At 38.8% G+C, this 12,996-nt stretch overlaps 1 protein-coding gene across 4 annotated transcripts; it reads right to left on the reverse strand.

Moving 5' to 3' along the window:
* Positions 1–262: 262 nt before the first annotated feature.
* Positions 263–11,665, reverse strand: LOC125229721 (protein FRA10AC1-like). 4 transcript variants are annotated; one of them, XM_048134644.1, is made up of 6 exons: positions 11,559–11,656; positions 10,733–11,490; positions 8,481–8,759; positions 4,519–4,678; positions 2,465–2,698; positions 263–661 (listed from the first exon to the last, which is right to left on the reverse strand). In XM_048134644.1, the coding sequence occupies exons 3-6, from the start codon at positions 8,751–8,753 to the stop codon at positions 591–593; spliced, it is 738 nt and encodes a 245-aa protein (XP_047990601.1). In that variant the 5' UTR covers positions 8,754–8,759; positions 10,733–11,490; positions 11,559–11,656; the 3' UTR covers positions 263–590. The 4 variants fall into 4 exon arrangements, with proteins under 4 accessions (XP_047990601.1, XP_047990602.1, XP_047990598.1 ...); XM_048134645.1 differs by lacking the exon at positions 10,733–11,490 and having other exon boundaries at positions 11,559–11,665; XM_048134641.1 differs by lacking the exons at positions 263–661; positions 2,465–2,698; positions 4,519–4,678; positions 8,481–8,759 and having other exon boundaries at positions 8,795–11,473; positions 11,559–11,662.
* Between the last annotated feature and the right edge of the window lie 1,331 nt (positions 11,666–12,996).

Genomic DNA, 12,996 nt, shown 5'->3' on the forward strand with positions numbered 1-12,996 from the left:
TTTTCTTAAGTAATCTATAGGAACAAATACCTAGTTATTATTTGAATGTAGCATAATATTACTTTAAAAAAGATGGATGTTTTTGTATCAAAGTATAGTAATTCCACTTTTTACTAATAACACAAATGTAGAAATTATAGATCGCAAAAAATAAACAAATGAAAAATAACAAGTGGTTTATTTATTCCTAGTAACAGAATAACACAAAAAAAACATTCAGTCGAATTGAGACCTCCTCCTTTTTTGAAGTCGGTTAAAAACAGCGTCTGCAGGTGCTGTTGTAACAGCACCGTTATTAATATTGCAATGATCGTTAAAAGGTGTAGAGGGAAATTCTAGGAACAAAAGTTTTGGCTTCATAACTTTGTTTAGACTATCTAGGTACTTAACTAGGCCACGACGTCAAAAGTTTTGTTCTTCGCATTTCCTTCTAAGTATCCCTTTTTAATGCTTGCTTGCTTGGCCGAATATACGAGCTAACATTAGATTCTTTCGTTTTACCAGCTTTCATAAATCGATCTAAGCTAATAATTGAAAATAGTCTTATACAAAAACTTAGGAATTAAAGTGTTGCAGTCAGCACAAGCATGTTACAGCAGCAAGTCTTCTAAATACTCTGCGAATTCTTCTTCACGAGATTTCTCTTCAACTTCTGGTACTCCTGAAATTAATTACATTTTCGTTAAAAAAATATTCTAGGTGAATAAGTACAGTCAAATGGGGTGAATAGGGATTAGACTTATTTTGAGTTTTACCGGACATTTACTTAATAATTAATTGAAATACGGTTGTACTCACGTTATTATATCGCTATTGCTGCGACATGTTTCGGGCCAATTCGGAGGCCCCTCTTCAGGCACTATAGCCACTTCAGGCACTTCAGGTTCTAGCGATATAATAACGTGAGTACAACCGTATTTCAATTAATTATTTAAATATGTCTCACGGAAGTTTAACGTGTACATTTACTTAATATCTACTTACACAAAGTGTATCATAACAATTGAATGATACAATTTCTGTAGTATTTTTTCAAATAAATTGGAGGGCAAATCACATTTTTAGCCTCGTCCCTATTCACCCCACTTGACGGTACTTCACAAAGAGGAATCATTTTTAGGGTTCCGTAGTCAACTAGGAACCCTTATAGTTTCGCCATGTCTGTCTGTCCGTCCGTCCGTCCGTCCGTCCGTCCGCGGATAATCTCAGTAACCGTAAGCACTAGAAAGCTGAAATTTGGTACCAATATGTATATCAATCACGCCAACAAAGTGCAAAAATAAAAAATGGAAAAAAATGTTTTATTAGGGTACCCCCCTTACATGTAAAGTGGGGGCTGATTTTTTTTTTTCATTCCAACCTCAACGTGTGATATATTGTTGGATAATAGGTATTTAAAAATAAATAAGGGTTTACTAAGATCGTTTTTTGATAATATTAATATTTTCGGAAATAATCGCTCCTAAAGGAAAAAGAAAGTGCGTCCCCCCCCCCTCTAACTTTTGAACCATATGTTTTAAAAATATGAAAAAAATCACAAAAGTAGAACTTTATAAAGACTTTCTAGGAAAATTGTTTTGAACTTGATAGGTTCAGTAGTTTTTGAGAAAACTACGGAACCCTACACTGAGCGTGGCCCGACACGCTCTTGGCCGGTTTTTTCAATCTCCGAATTGGTTTTTTTTATGAATTTGAACCATATTAGAATGGCGCAGTTGGTTTTGGCAACTGGTTGGTCCCGATTACCTACTTAAGACGTTCATGCTTAATACTTATTCAGCGGGTGTAGCACACTAATTAGTTGGATAAACTTTATCGCATCGGTGCGTCCCTATCGCACTTACGAATAGTGCGAAAAGGGCGGCCAGACGTATCGTTTATCACGCGACCGTGCTTGACTACCAGACACCAGACCCTTTAGCACAACTTGCCTTGTCGCGCGCGAGTCCATACATCAAGCGCGACTTCAAGTATGGACTCGCTCGCGACAAGGCAAGTTGTGCTGGAGGGGCGTGGCCTCCTTCTGTGAAGACGTCATGTCACAGAAGGAGGCGGCGGAGAGAGAGCGCGAAGCTGCGCCCGACGCGCTGCCTCTCCGACGAAGACGGCAGGGTCGAAGGCGACGAGCGTTCTTGCGCCACGACCCTTAGCGGGGCCAGGGATTAGCGGGATCAAGCGTTTCTGATCCCTTCCTCCCTTGTGCGGATGGCCTGAAATAATTCGAGGCTGCCGGAGGGCGCCATGGTGGACAGAGGAGACCCGATGATCCCATGACGCTCTCGCGAACGGCACAGAGGGCGAAACGCCGGAGTGGGGTTTAGTGGGTAAACCTGTTTCCCTCCCTCTCGATAAGAGAGGGGGCCGAAGGAGGGAGTCCCACACACACCCCCCCCATCAAGGCCTTCCCGCGGCTGGGGGGACGTAATGCATTCCCCACTCCGACAAAAAAAAAAGGTATCCTTACCTTTTTTCCACAAGGATTTGTCAGTCGCCTCCTTTTCGGTAGTGCTAGTCGAAGCCGTCGGCTCTGCAAGCTCGTTGGGCACGGGCAAACTTGATTCTTCGTCGCTACTTTCTTTCTCCGATGAAGAGTCTTTGCTTTTCCTCTTTTTCTTCTTCTTACGACTCTTTTTCAACCTTTTTACTTCGCGCTTCTTTGATCGATAGTTCAGTTTATCGGAGCATTCCGGACACAAACCTAAGCAAAAGGACATAGGTACAGTCAGCGTCAAATACAAATATACCGGAACAAGATCTTAATTATTATGCTAACAATGGTGTGTTACGCTTTGGCCGTCATAATGTATTTGACGCTGACAATACAAATATAAAAAAATTCGGGGTAAACACTACTTTGGAAAGCTGTGTCTGTGCAGTCTGTGTCAGCAACAAATGTAGGTATGCTTTTAGTTTATTTTCCCCTCACTAGCTCGGAAACACGTGTTTTGTCTTTCAATACCAGCGGGTAAAAACGCATTTTATCCACTAGTGGGTAAAGTAATTTGACCTTGAATAAAGTCAAATTAACTGCTTTAAAATTGATAAAAGCGGGTGAATCTAGTAATAAAGATGATTTACCACCTGTGGAACTACTGGAAACAGTGATAAACGCATTTTTTGCGCTGTAGTTTCCTCGCTATAGTGAGGGGAAAAGTTTTGTGTTACACTCGGGTGCAAATGTATTTTACTTCTCGTGTGTTAAAAAACTCGCAAGTTCAGGATTCTATTCTCGAACCACTCGCTTCGCTCGTGGTTGAACTATAGAATCCTTTCACTTGCTCGTTTTTCAATTCCACACTCGGCGTTAAAATACAACTTTGCCCCCTTGTATAACAATATTAATTCTCTAATCTACGATAAATTATCGTAGATTAGAGAATCGGCGATATTATAGAAGGCTTATATTCTTTATTGTAACTATTGTTCAAATCAAATAGGTATATGTTATTGCTCTAAACGCAATAAATGTTAACTGCAAAACATCACTGGCTTCAGGCATTTTGGGTAGGTACCTATCAACACTTGGAGAACTGATACTGAAAATAGGACAAAGAATCTTATCGAAACCAACCTTCTCCGCGTGGTTCTGGATATTTCAGTCAACCTACAGCAAAGCTAAAAATAAATATCTCAGTGGGTTGCGACCTACGTAGCGTGGCTGGTAAGATTCTCAGCCGATGCCTCACAATCAAATGTAGCGAAGGCTGCTCTATTCCTATAAATATAAGGTTCACCAAGCCTTTACTTTCAGATGAAGATCTGGACGCGAGCCAAATGGCAGCGTTAGGTTGTGGCAAGTCCTTACTTTGGGCGGTGAACTAAATTTAGCCTTTGGCAGCAGTCGTGGATTGCAAAACAGGCTTCTGGGATATTCCTACTTGTGAGAATAAACGGCCCGATGCTCGGGTTTCGCGTTCATGTGCGTTTACGACGTTCTAGACTATTAATAAAGGTTTTATAGGTACCTAAAGTACCGTTAAGTATTATGTTCGGTTACCTACTACATATTTGTATTTACCTACAACTAGGTGCAATGTAATTAACCTTACTGACCTCGGAGCCTAACAAGTCTCAACATTATTATAGTTTATTGGTTTAGATTAATTGTGTTGCTCTATCAATGCCGTAATCCGCAACTTCGTTTTCCTGAAAATTGAACTTCCGGATTCTGCCTAAGGGCCTTTTTGTTCCGGTTACACATAGATTTTAGACACAACAAAAAGCATATAGTTACAGGCGAGTAGTCGAAATCGAAAACCTTAATTATATAGGTATGTTATGATTGTTATGAATGCACGAAGGTTGATACTGCCGCGCGTCAGTTTAGTAGAACGAGAGTAAAACCCTGATTCATAAAAGTTTAGCTGATAAAAATAGTTTGTCCTTTTCCATCATACCAGCATTAGGACGTCAAAAAGGAACAAACTATTATTAGAGGCTTATTAACTTTACCAAACTATATAACGAAGGGGATAAGTAAACAAAGACAGTAACACTCCACCACAGAGTAAAACTTACGTAGCTTCACAAGGGCATTCTTCTTCTCCCCATCCTCGACATACGCGAAGTTGACCTCCCAGGATCGCAGTCCCGTGGCGTTGGTGCAATGCTTGCTGCCGCACTGGAACTGGCCCTTGCCGGCCACCACCTCGTGCTCCACTCGCCATCGGAGGGCCACCTGGCAGGCAATTATGGTCGCGCGATAAATGATAAAACATCTGGCCGTCCCTGTCGCACTTACTAATAGTGCGATAGGGACGGCCTGGTATTTTATCGTCTATCGCGCGACCATGCTACCCGTGCTGCCGGCGTATCATGCTGCCAATTTTATCACTTATCCACGTGGATAAAGCATCCGTCACGCTTTAGCAAGTATGTCAGTGTGAGAGTGACAGATGTCTTATCCACGTGGATAAGTGATAAAATTGGCAGCATGATACGCCGGCTGGTTTCACAATCGTGGATAATAAAGCCTGGGTACGTAGCCAAATGCACAAACGCTCATGATAATATCTGTTTCGTAACTGGAGCTATCTATCTCTATCACTCTTGCGTATTGGCTGCATTTCTGTCGGCGTCTGGCGTCGACGATTGCCATTCGGCTACGCCGGCTGATCGGAAATATAGGTATGACTTTCATCAAGAGGGCGCTGTTATTCGGATGTATGTGGTGACAGGTCAGTATAGTGCGAAGAAAATAGTTCCTATGAAATTCCACAACATGGTGCATGGCGCATGGCAAATATATTTCTGGTCAGGCTTTACCGATGTGTGATTCATATTGATTACGTCACGAAAGTCTCTATCTATTCACGGTCACGGAAAATGGTCCCTAATGTATGGTGCCGAATTGTAGCGGGTACGGAGAAAAGTAAGTAGGTATCACGGGATTCACGGGTCTGAGTTGGAAATCAGGAACTGAGGGTACGCGGTTCGGTAAATTTGAGTTCACAGTTTGGGCGAACTACTTAGGTACTTACCAGTTTATAGGTAGCCTACATTACTTACATACTAAGGAGCGTGATGAAATCAGCATTGGGTTAGGTATAGTAAAAATCGAATAATACTTATCGTGACTTAAAATAATTAAAATATTAGCCTACCTAATAAGGTTAGATACACGGATTAGGTGATCTCTGAACAGTTGTAGGTAATAAGTATCTAATTATTAGGTAGGTATACCACACAGTCCACGCATAAATTAGACAAACACACAGAATATCAGTTAAATTAGTTCTTCCTCTTTAGTTTAAAAACGCCATGGGATTGTTAATTAGATAAATAGACAGAGTAGGTAAGTTATATATTCAGAGTAAAAGAGGGAAAGAAGGGTTCAAGGGACTTTTTATTACCAACGACAACCGAAAGCCATAATTACTTATCTAATACATTTAAGAAGATTGAACGCGATTATAAACTATAGTTGTACCCTAAGATCTCAATTTACTTGTGATAGGTAACGATCACGTAACGATACTTGGCTTTGGCTTGATTTTTAGGGTTTCGTAGTCAACTATGAACCCTTATAGTTTCGCCATGGCTGTCCGTCCGTCCGCGGATAATCTCAGTGACCGTTAGCACTAGAAAGCTGAAATCTGGTACCAAATAGTACCAATTTGTTATCAATCACGTTCACGCCGACAAAGTGGTAAAATAAAAAGTGGGGGAAAATGTTTTATTAGGGTATCCCCCCTACACGTAAAGTGGGCAGTGATTTTTTTTTTCCTTCCAATACTAACGTGTAATATATTGTTGGATAGGTGTTTAAAAATGAATAAGGGTTTCCGAAAATGATTGTTTGTTATTGTTAATATTTTCGGAAATAATATCGCTCCAAAAGTTTAAAAAAATGTGCCCCCCCCCCCTCTAACATTTGAACCACAAGTTTAAAAAACATGAAAAAAAATCACAAAAGTAAAACTTTATAAAGACTTTTTAGGAAAATTGTTTTGAACTTGATACGTTGAATAGTTTTTGAGAAAAATACGGGAACTACGGAACCCTACACTGAGCGTGGCCCGACACGCTCTTGGCCGCTTTTTTCTAGAGATCCCGTAGGTTAGGATCCGATTCATTCCCATTTGTTCCGGACGGGGACAGAAGTGAATGAGTCCTTCCGTTTTTGTGGGATTTGATGGGAATACGCACCAACAACATCGGACACAGTACAGTAATATAAATGCCTAACTTTAGCAAGTTAAGTAAGCATGTATAAGACGCAGATGAATATTATGTTCTTTCTTAGGCTAAGCTTTTCCATACCTCGAGAAGCAAACCACTAACGGGAAACCACGATAAAATCTTTGTTTTCCATCACATCATACATCTTTTAACTTAAATATTGGTCCCTCTCCCTGTTAATGTACTTAGGTATACATATGCCTACCGTACCTGCCTATGCCATTGCAAATTATGCACCCTATGTCCGAACCCTTCTTCTAATCTGATATTTACGGTGGGTCTGATTAGAATATGAAATCGTCTTTTTTAATTTATCAGTAAGACACCAAGGCAAATCGAATTCAGTGTGGATTGCTCTCACATCACACACATTGTATTCGCGCTTCAGCGACTTTTGCGTGCAGCTATAATACAACCAAACAAACAACATCAAAAGTATCTATTCCCTAATAGAGTTAATAAAGATAGGTATTATTTCTATATGAAGATGATTACAGTGTGAAAGATATACATATAACCATAACTATTCAATTTACTCTTTATGGGTATAACTAGGTATTTGTAAAATAGATAAGTAACTGTACCTAACTGCAGAACGATATATCAGACCCTCTAGGGCTCTAGCACAACTTGCCTTGTCGCGCGAGTCCATACTTGAAGTCGCGCTTGATGTATGGACTCGCGCGCGACAAGGCAAGTTGTGCTAAAGGGTCATGTTTATGTGTTTTCTGTTCAATACACCTACCTACTCCTAGTACTCCTGCTAAATGGATTTGAAATCGAGCCACCAATACCTATTCCCCATTGTATAGTAAGTATATAGCCCTCGTACCTATTTTTAAAACAGCATTTCTCCGTTTTTAGTACAAGATTACCTTATCTAAATAATACTTATATTTCTTTAACTGCCTACCAACTTATAGAATTAGACATCTACCGACTAGGCAACTACCTTATTCCTGCCTAGATAAACAGTAGCACGAACCATTCATATAAATACGAAGAAGTCGGTAAACAACTCTTATAAATAGCTACAAACCGATACGAAGAGGCTGTAAGTTTCCGTTAGCACGCGTTATAATAATAGCGTGGAGGCGAGGGTACGCTCGAGCAATTCAGGTTGCGCCCATTGATTCGAAACATCCTTTATACCAGCGCCGGTCGACAGATGTGCGTTACTGTTTAAAGTAGCGGCTGTATGCTGTCAGATTCCTAACACATGCGCAAGAGCATAGAAAAAAAAACCAGCGTAATGTGATCTCTGCATCTCTATTCTAAGATGACGCTCATTTATACTGGTGCGCTTCGACTCAGCTCTCTAATCTATTTGAATGCCTCCCCTGTTCTATATTTAGCTCGCCCGAAAGGCACTATGGCCTGCGCCTGCGATCATTGTTGCGCTCCCCAGTAAATCACAAAGGTCTCGCGGGCAAAAAAGGCAATAGTTCATAGGGGAGCGGCCCCAGCCTTAATGCTAGGGGACGCAGACGCCATTGTTGTAAACTCAATTTACATTGCCTTTAATGTTGCCTTATTCATCGGTAGCCATTTGGTGTACCGTTTAGTTTAACCGACGTAAAATAACAAGAACATTACGATTAATTGACCCTCGATAAAACAAAAGCCAGGCACAACAAGGCTAAGTATACAGGATGTAAATCATTATCTTACGTTAATTAGAATGTAAACTAATCAGCTAATTAGACTAACAATATTGAAAATACAGGATAAACATACAACATAACAAATCCTATCAAAGCCTGACGTGTTGCTATTTATAAAATGTAACAAGTACTCACTCTGTTATCTTTGTATCTTGTCAGATCGCATATACAGTATTCTTTGTAGAGTTTGTCGTAATATTTCTTGGCCAACTGCCGCTCCCAGGTGTCGGCGACGTCGCCGTCGTCCCAGAGGAACTTGTGGTTCTCCCGGATGACGTCGAGGTCGGTCCGGTCCCGGGACGAGTCCCGAGCCAGCGCCGACGTCGAGCCTTTCTTATTCAGACAATAAACGTTAACTAGGTACTTATGTAGCTCATACGGATTAAGATTACGCAATCTCCCAGACATTGTAACCTAGAACAAGGGAAAACGTATTAAAGAAAAGATCATTTGAAACAAACAACTCTTTAATAAAATCGAAGATTATTACATTTTTCAATAAAACAGTTTATAATTCATATCAAACGGATCTTATTTCTAATTGTCATGTTGAGTCTACAACAAGGTGCATTCGCCCGAGGCGCATTGATGTCGCATCAATAAATAAAACATTTGTGCACAGTTAATATCTACTCTGAATATTATTGTCAGTCTTGTAGATTTTGTGTATTTTCCACTTGGCTCAATTTTAAATTCTTATTCTATAAACAAGTCATGCAGTTAAACATCTAAACATTTAAATACAATAAATATATTAAAATATAATAAATCCATACTCCTAATTTAAACCTCCTCATCTTTCCTAATTAATTATAAGATAATGACAACCAGTTAATTGAAAGAGTGGCACAAAATGTATGCTTTGGTTTTATAGCCAATTGTAAAAATAACTAAACACCTAATATCTTTGGGATTTCATTTAAATCTATTTGGCTTGAAGGCAAGATCCTGTGTAGGATTAGAATGACAAAATTTGTAAAAAGAATCTTTTTATAAATAGTTCTAGCCAATGTGTGCCTACAAGAACACAGTCACGAGTGGAAAATAGTTTAAAATTAAATCTTAATTTTGTGATGCTTGTTTCTTTACAGCTACAATCAGTTTAATCATTATACCAACTGGTAAAATTAGCCAACTATTTTAAAACATTCTACTTGTTCACTTGGCTTAGATTAATACAATTACTTGAGACCATTTGAAAGGGATAACATTACAATATTTTTCTCTCATTAACATTCAATTAGCAAACTTATCCCCCTTTAGTTAATACATTGGTTAAAACTACGAATTAATGATTTCTGTGGTAAATATTGTTATCCATTAATGTATAAATATATTCTAAGAAATTATTTGGTATTGTCCTTACAAAAGGTATTCATATGCATAGAATAGGCACATTAAAAATATTATTGCTTTGGTTACAACACAGACACAAGAGTCACTTATATAAAACACTTATCTAAATTTTGGCATGGGAGTCCTTTACAAAGTACAAGTGATATTTTTATTACCTTCTAGAAAAAGTACAAAATATATAAAGATTTAAAGCTCTTTCAGAGACACAGGAACAATGATTAGTGCTGTTGACCCCATTTCACAATAGGCCTGAGCTATCTTAAGCAAACATTAGGCAGACGGCTATCGGAATCTTTGGACATTTGACCTATATTACCCACAAGTTAATATCACTTTATCATATCTAAAAGGCAACTTTGGATCGAGATAGGTGTGACCTTATTATAGAGCACCTGTAAAGGCATTTTCCTAATATACTAAAGTATCCCAAACATGCATATATAAATCGCATAAATAGTAAGTCCTTAACCTAAACAAAAGCAACTACAGCAGCACACCAGAGTGAGGACACTCTCATAAACACACCATAATGACTAAATTATGAACTAGATCATGATTTTTTAATTTGGTATAAAACAATGCAAATTTTAAATAAACAAACATACTTGACTAAGTTTTTGGCAATTAGAGAATGGAGAAATTGTCTGTGAAATGCATTTTTCATGGTATTTCAACTTTAAGAGGTATAGACTCGAAAATATATCAGAAAATATAAAAGTCTTGATACCATGACAGATGCATAAGACAGTTCAAAACCGTATTATATGTGATATGCTATCACCCATGGGTTTTCTCATGTTTTTTCATGTTGTCAGAGCGAGTAAAAGCTTTATCGCAAACTCCACAATAATAAGACTTCTGTTTGGTATGCACAGTCATATGCCGAGACAGTTCACTCTTAGTTACAAACTTTTTCTCACATACTGTGCATGCATGTTTGCGCACATTTAAATGGAACTTCATGTGTATAGAGAGTGAGCTTGATTGTGAGAATGCTTTGTGACAGAGTTCACAGACAAATGGTCGCTCACCTGTGTGCTTGCGCAGATGGTTCATGAACCCTGTCTTGGTGTAGTCTTTCTGACAGAGGTGGCAGAAACTAGATTTTGAATCCAGCATCCCAGGGAAGTGACTGTTGATGTGTTTTCTGAGCTCCCAGTAACTAGGGAATTTTTCTGCACATACATGACATGGATATTTCTTTTCTTCGGTGGGTTTGGCACTACACTGGTGCGCCGATAGCAGCTGTTCACTGGGAAACATCTGGTTGCATTGGCTACACATATGACTAGCCTCAGAATCGGTAGATAGGGTGACCTCCAAGTAGTTTTCTATTGACATTACATTCCCATTGGAACTATCAGCGTCTTCATTTTGAACCTGGGATCCTTGATCACCTTCAGAAACTTCTTTGGTATCCATTTTCTCTAAAAAATTCCTAAATTCTAATGAGTCTTTGGTCAAATTGTTATTGTCGGGCTCTACGAGATGTAGAACCGGCGACTCGCTCGGCGCCCGCTCTGGGGACATCTTTTCGTTGTCCGAGTGGTCTGGACGTGAAGACGCGTTGTTGTCGGACTCCCAGCCATTTTCGACGATTTCCACATCCGAATCGGAGTTTTCGGCACTAGAAACCGAATTTTTGACCAGGTGGAAACCAATATCGTCGAATCGCAGCACATTAGGAGGAAGTTTCACCCCCACGATAGCCTGAATCGCTTGCCATGAAAGCTCCTGGGGGTTGTTCTGCATATTACTCGCACTACTATAACCTACAAACGAGTATTCACTGATTACCAAGTTTAGAAGCCTTAATAAATAAGCCAATAAGAGATAATAATAAAATTGTATATTTACCTGTTATAAGTACGCGTTTTGGACTAATAAATAAGCAGATGACACTATGATCTACATCTAAAAATATTATGCACTGCACTTCTCCTACTCTTTATGGATGCGTCTTTGACTCTTTGTCATTTCATTTCATTTCATTTACATGGGCATAGCTAAAGCAGTTTCTGCATTGAAAAAAATGCGTTATATTTTCTTTCAAAAATACTGCATAATTTAAATCATAAAGTTTTAAACGTTAATTTAATAAAATAAATTTAGATAAATTATAACGATATTTTTAGTTTTACTTTAGGAAAATAAATTTATACGACTGAATACATATTTACTTTGGTCAGTCGACACCAAAAAAAAAAAATAGCCAACCATAGATTAATGTTGCCATACTCTGAACAATGATTCAAGTTGAGGGGATTTATTTAGAACGCCATGCATGCATGCATGGCCACTTCTCGAGTGCCATGAAAACTATTTCATGGCACTCGAGAAGTGGCCGTGCATGAATCAGGATAACGACAACTTATTCCTTTCTTTTCTTTTGGGTGTTAGCACAAGTGTAAGGTCGCCATGCTAGTTTTCATGGCACTCGAGAAGTGGCCGTGCATGAATCAGGATAACGACAACTTATTCCTTTCTTTTCTTTTGGGTGTTAGCACAAGTGTAAGGTAAAGTTATTATGGGTATCACATCACTTTATTCAATATTTGAATACATGACTCACTTTATAACACAGGTACAAATTTGCCTACAAATAAAACTAAATTAAATCTAAAAAACCTAAGGGGGCGTCCATTAATCGCGTCATACGTTTTTAGCTTATTTTAGACCCCCCCCCTACCCCATGGTGATCTTTTCAGGACCCCCTCCCCCCTGGCCAACATGACGTGTAATTTTTTAGCAACTTAAGTAGACTTTTTTCGAACCAACGAATCAACCAAATCTTGGCGCGAAATTCAAATTTTCTATGAGAATTTAACCTTTGCCCCCTCATTTTTAAGTTTCCGTACCTCAAAAAGGAAACCACTGAACCGAAACTACTGAACCGATTAACTTGTTTAGCACACATATGTAAACTTGTGACCCAAAGACGGGCATGTAATTTAAATAAAAACAAAAAACAACTATAGGGGCCACTTTTGGGGGGTAAAAGTGAAAATTAAAAATCAAAGTTTTTTGAAATAGGTTTTTAGCGTGTTACATATCAATTGAAAGAGCATATCACAGGCCATTTTTTTTTCAAAGTTTTGCACTCCTCTTTTTTTTTGGATTTGGAAATTTTTATGTGCTTTCCACTCAGAATTGCGAGCTCTTTCAATCCTAATAGTAAAAAAAAGTGTCCCAAGGTTTTTTTCCTATTCCGTTACCATTTTTTCATACACTTTGTATAGCGGTAACGGAATGGAAGGTCTAAAAAAATTATGGAAATCTTGGGACATTTTTTTCT

This window comes from Leguminivora glycinivorella, chromosome 9, assembly GCF_023078275.1.
Source record: "Leguminivora glycinivorella isolate SPB_JAAS2020 chromosome 9, LegGlyc_1.1, whole genome shotgun sequence".
Taxonomy (NCBI): Eukaryota; Metazoa; Arthropoda; class Insecta; order Lepidoptera; family Tortricidae; genus Leguminivora; species Leguminivora glycinivorella.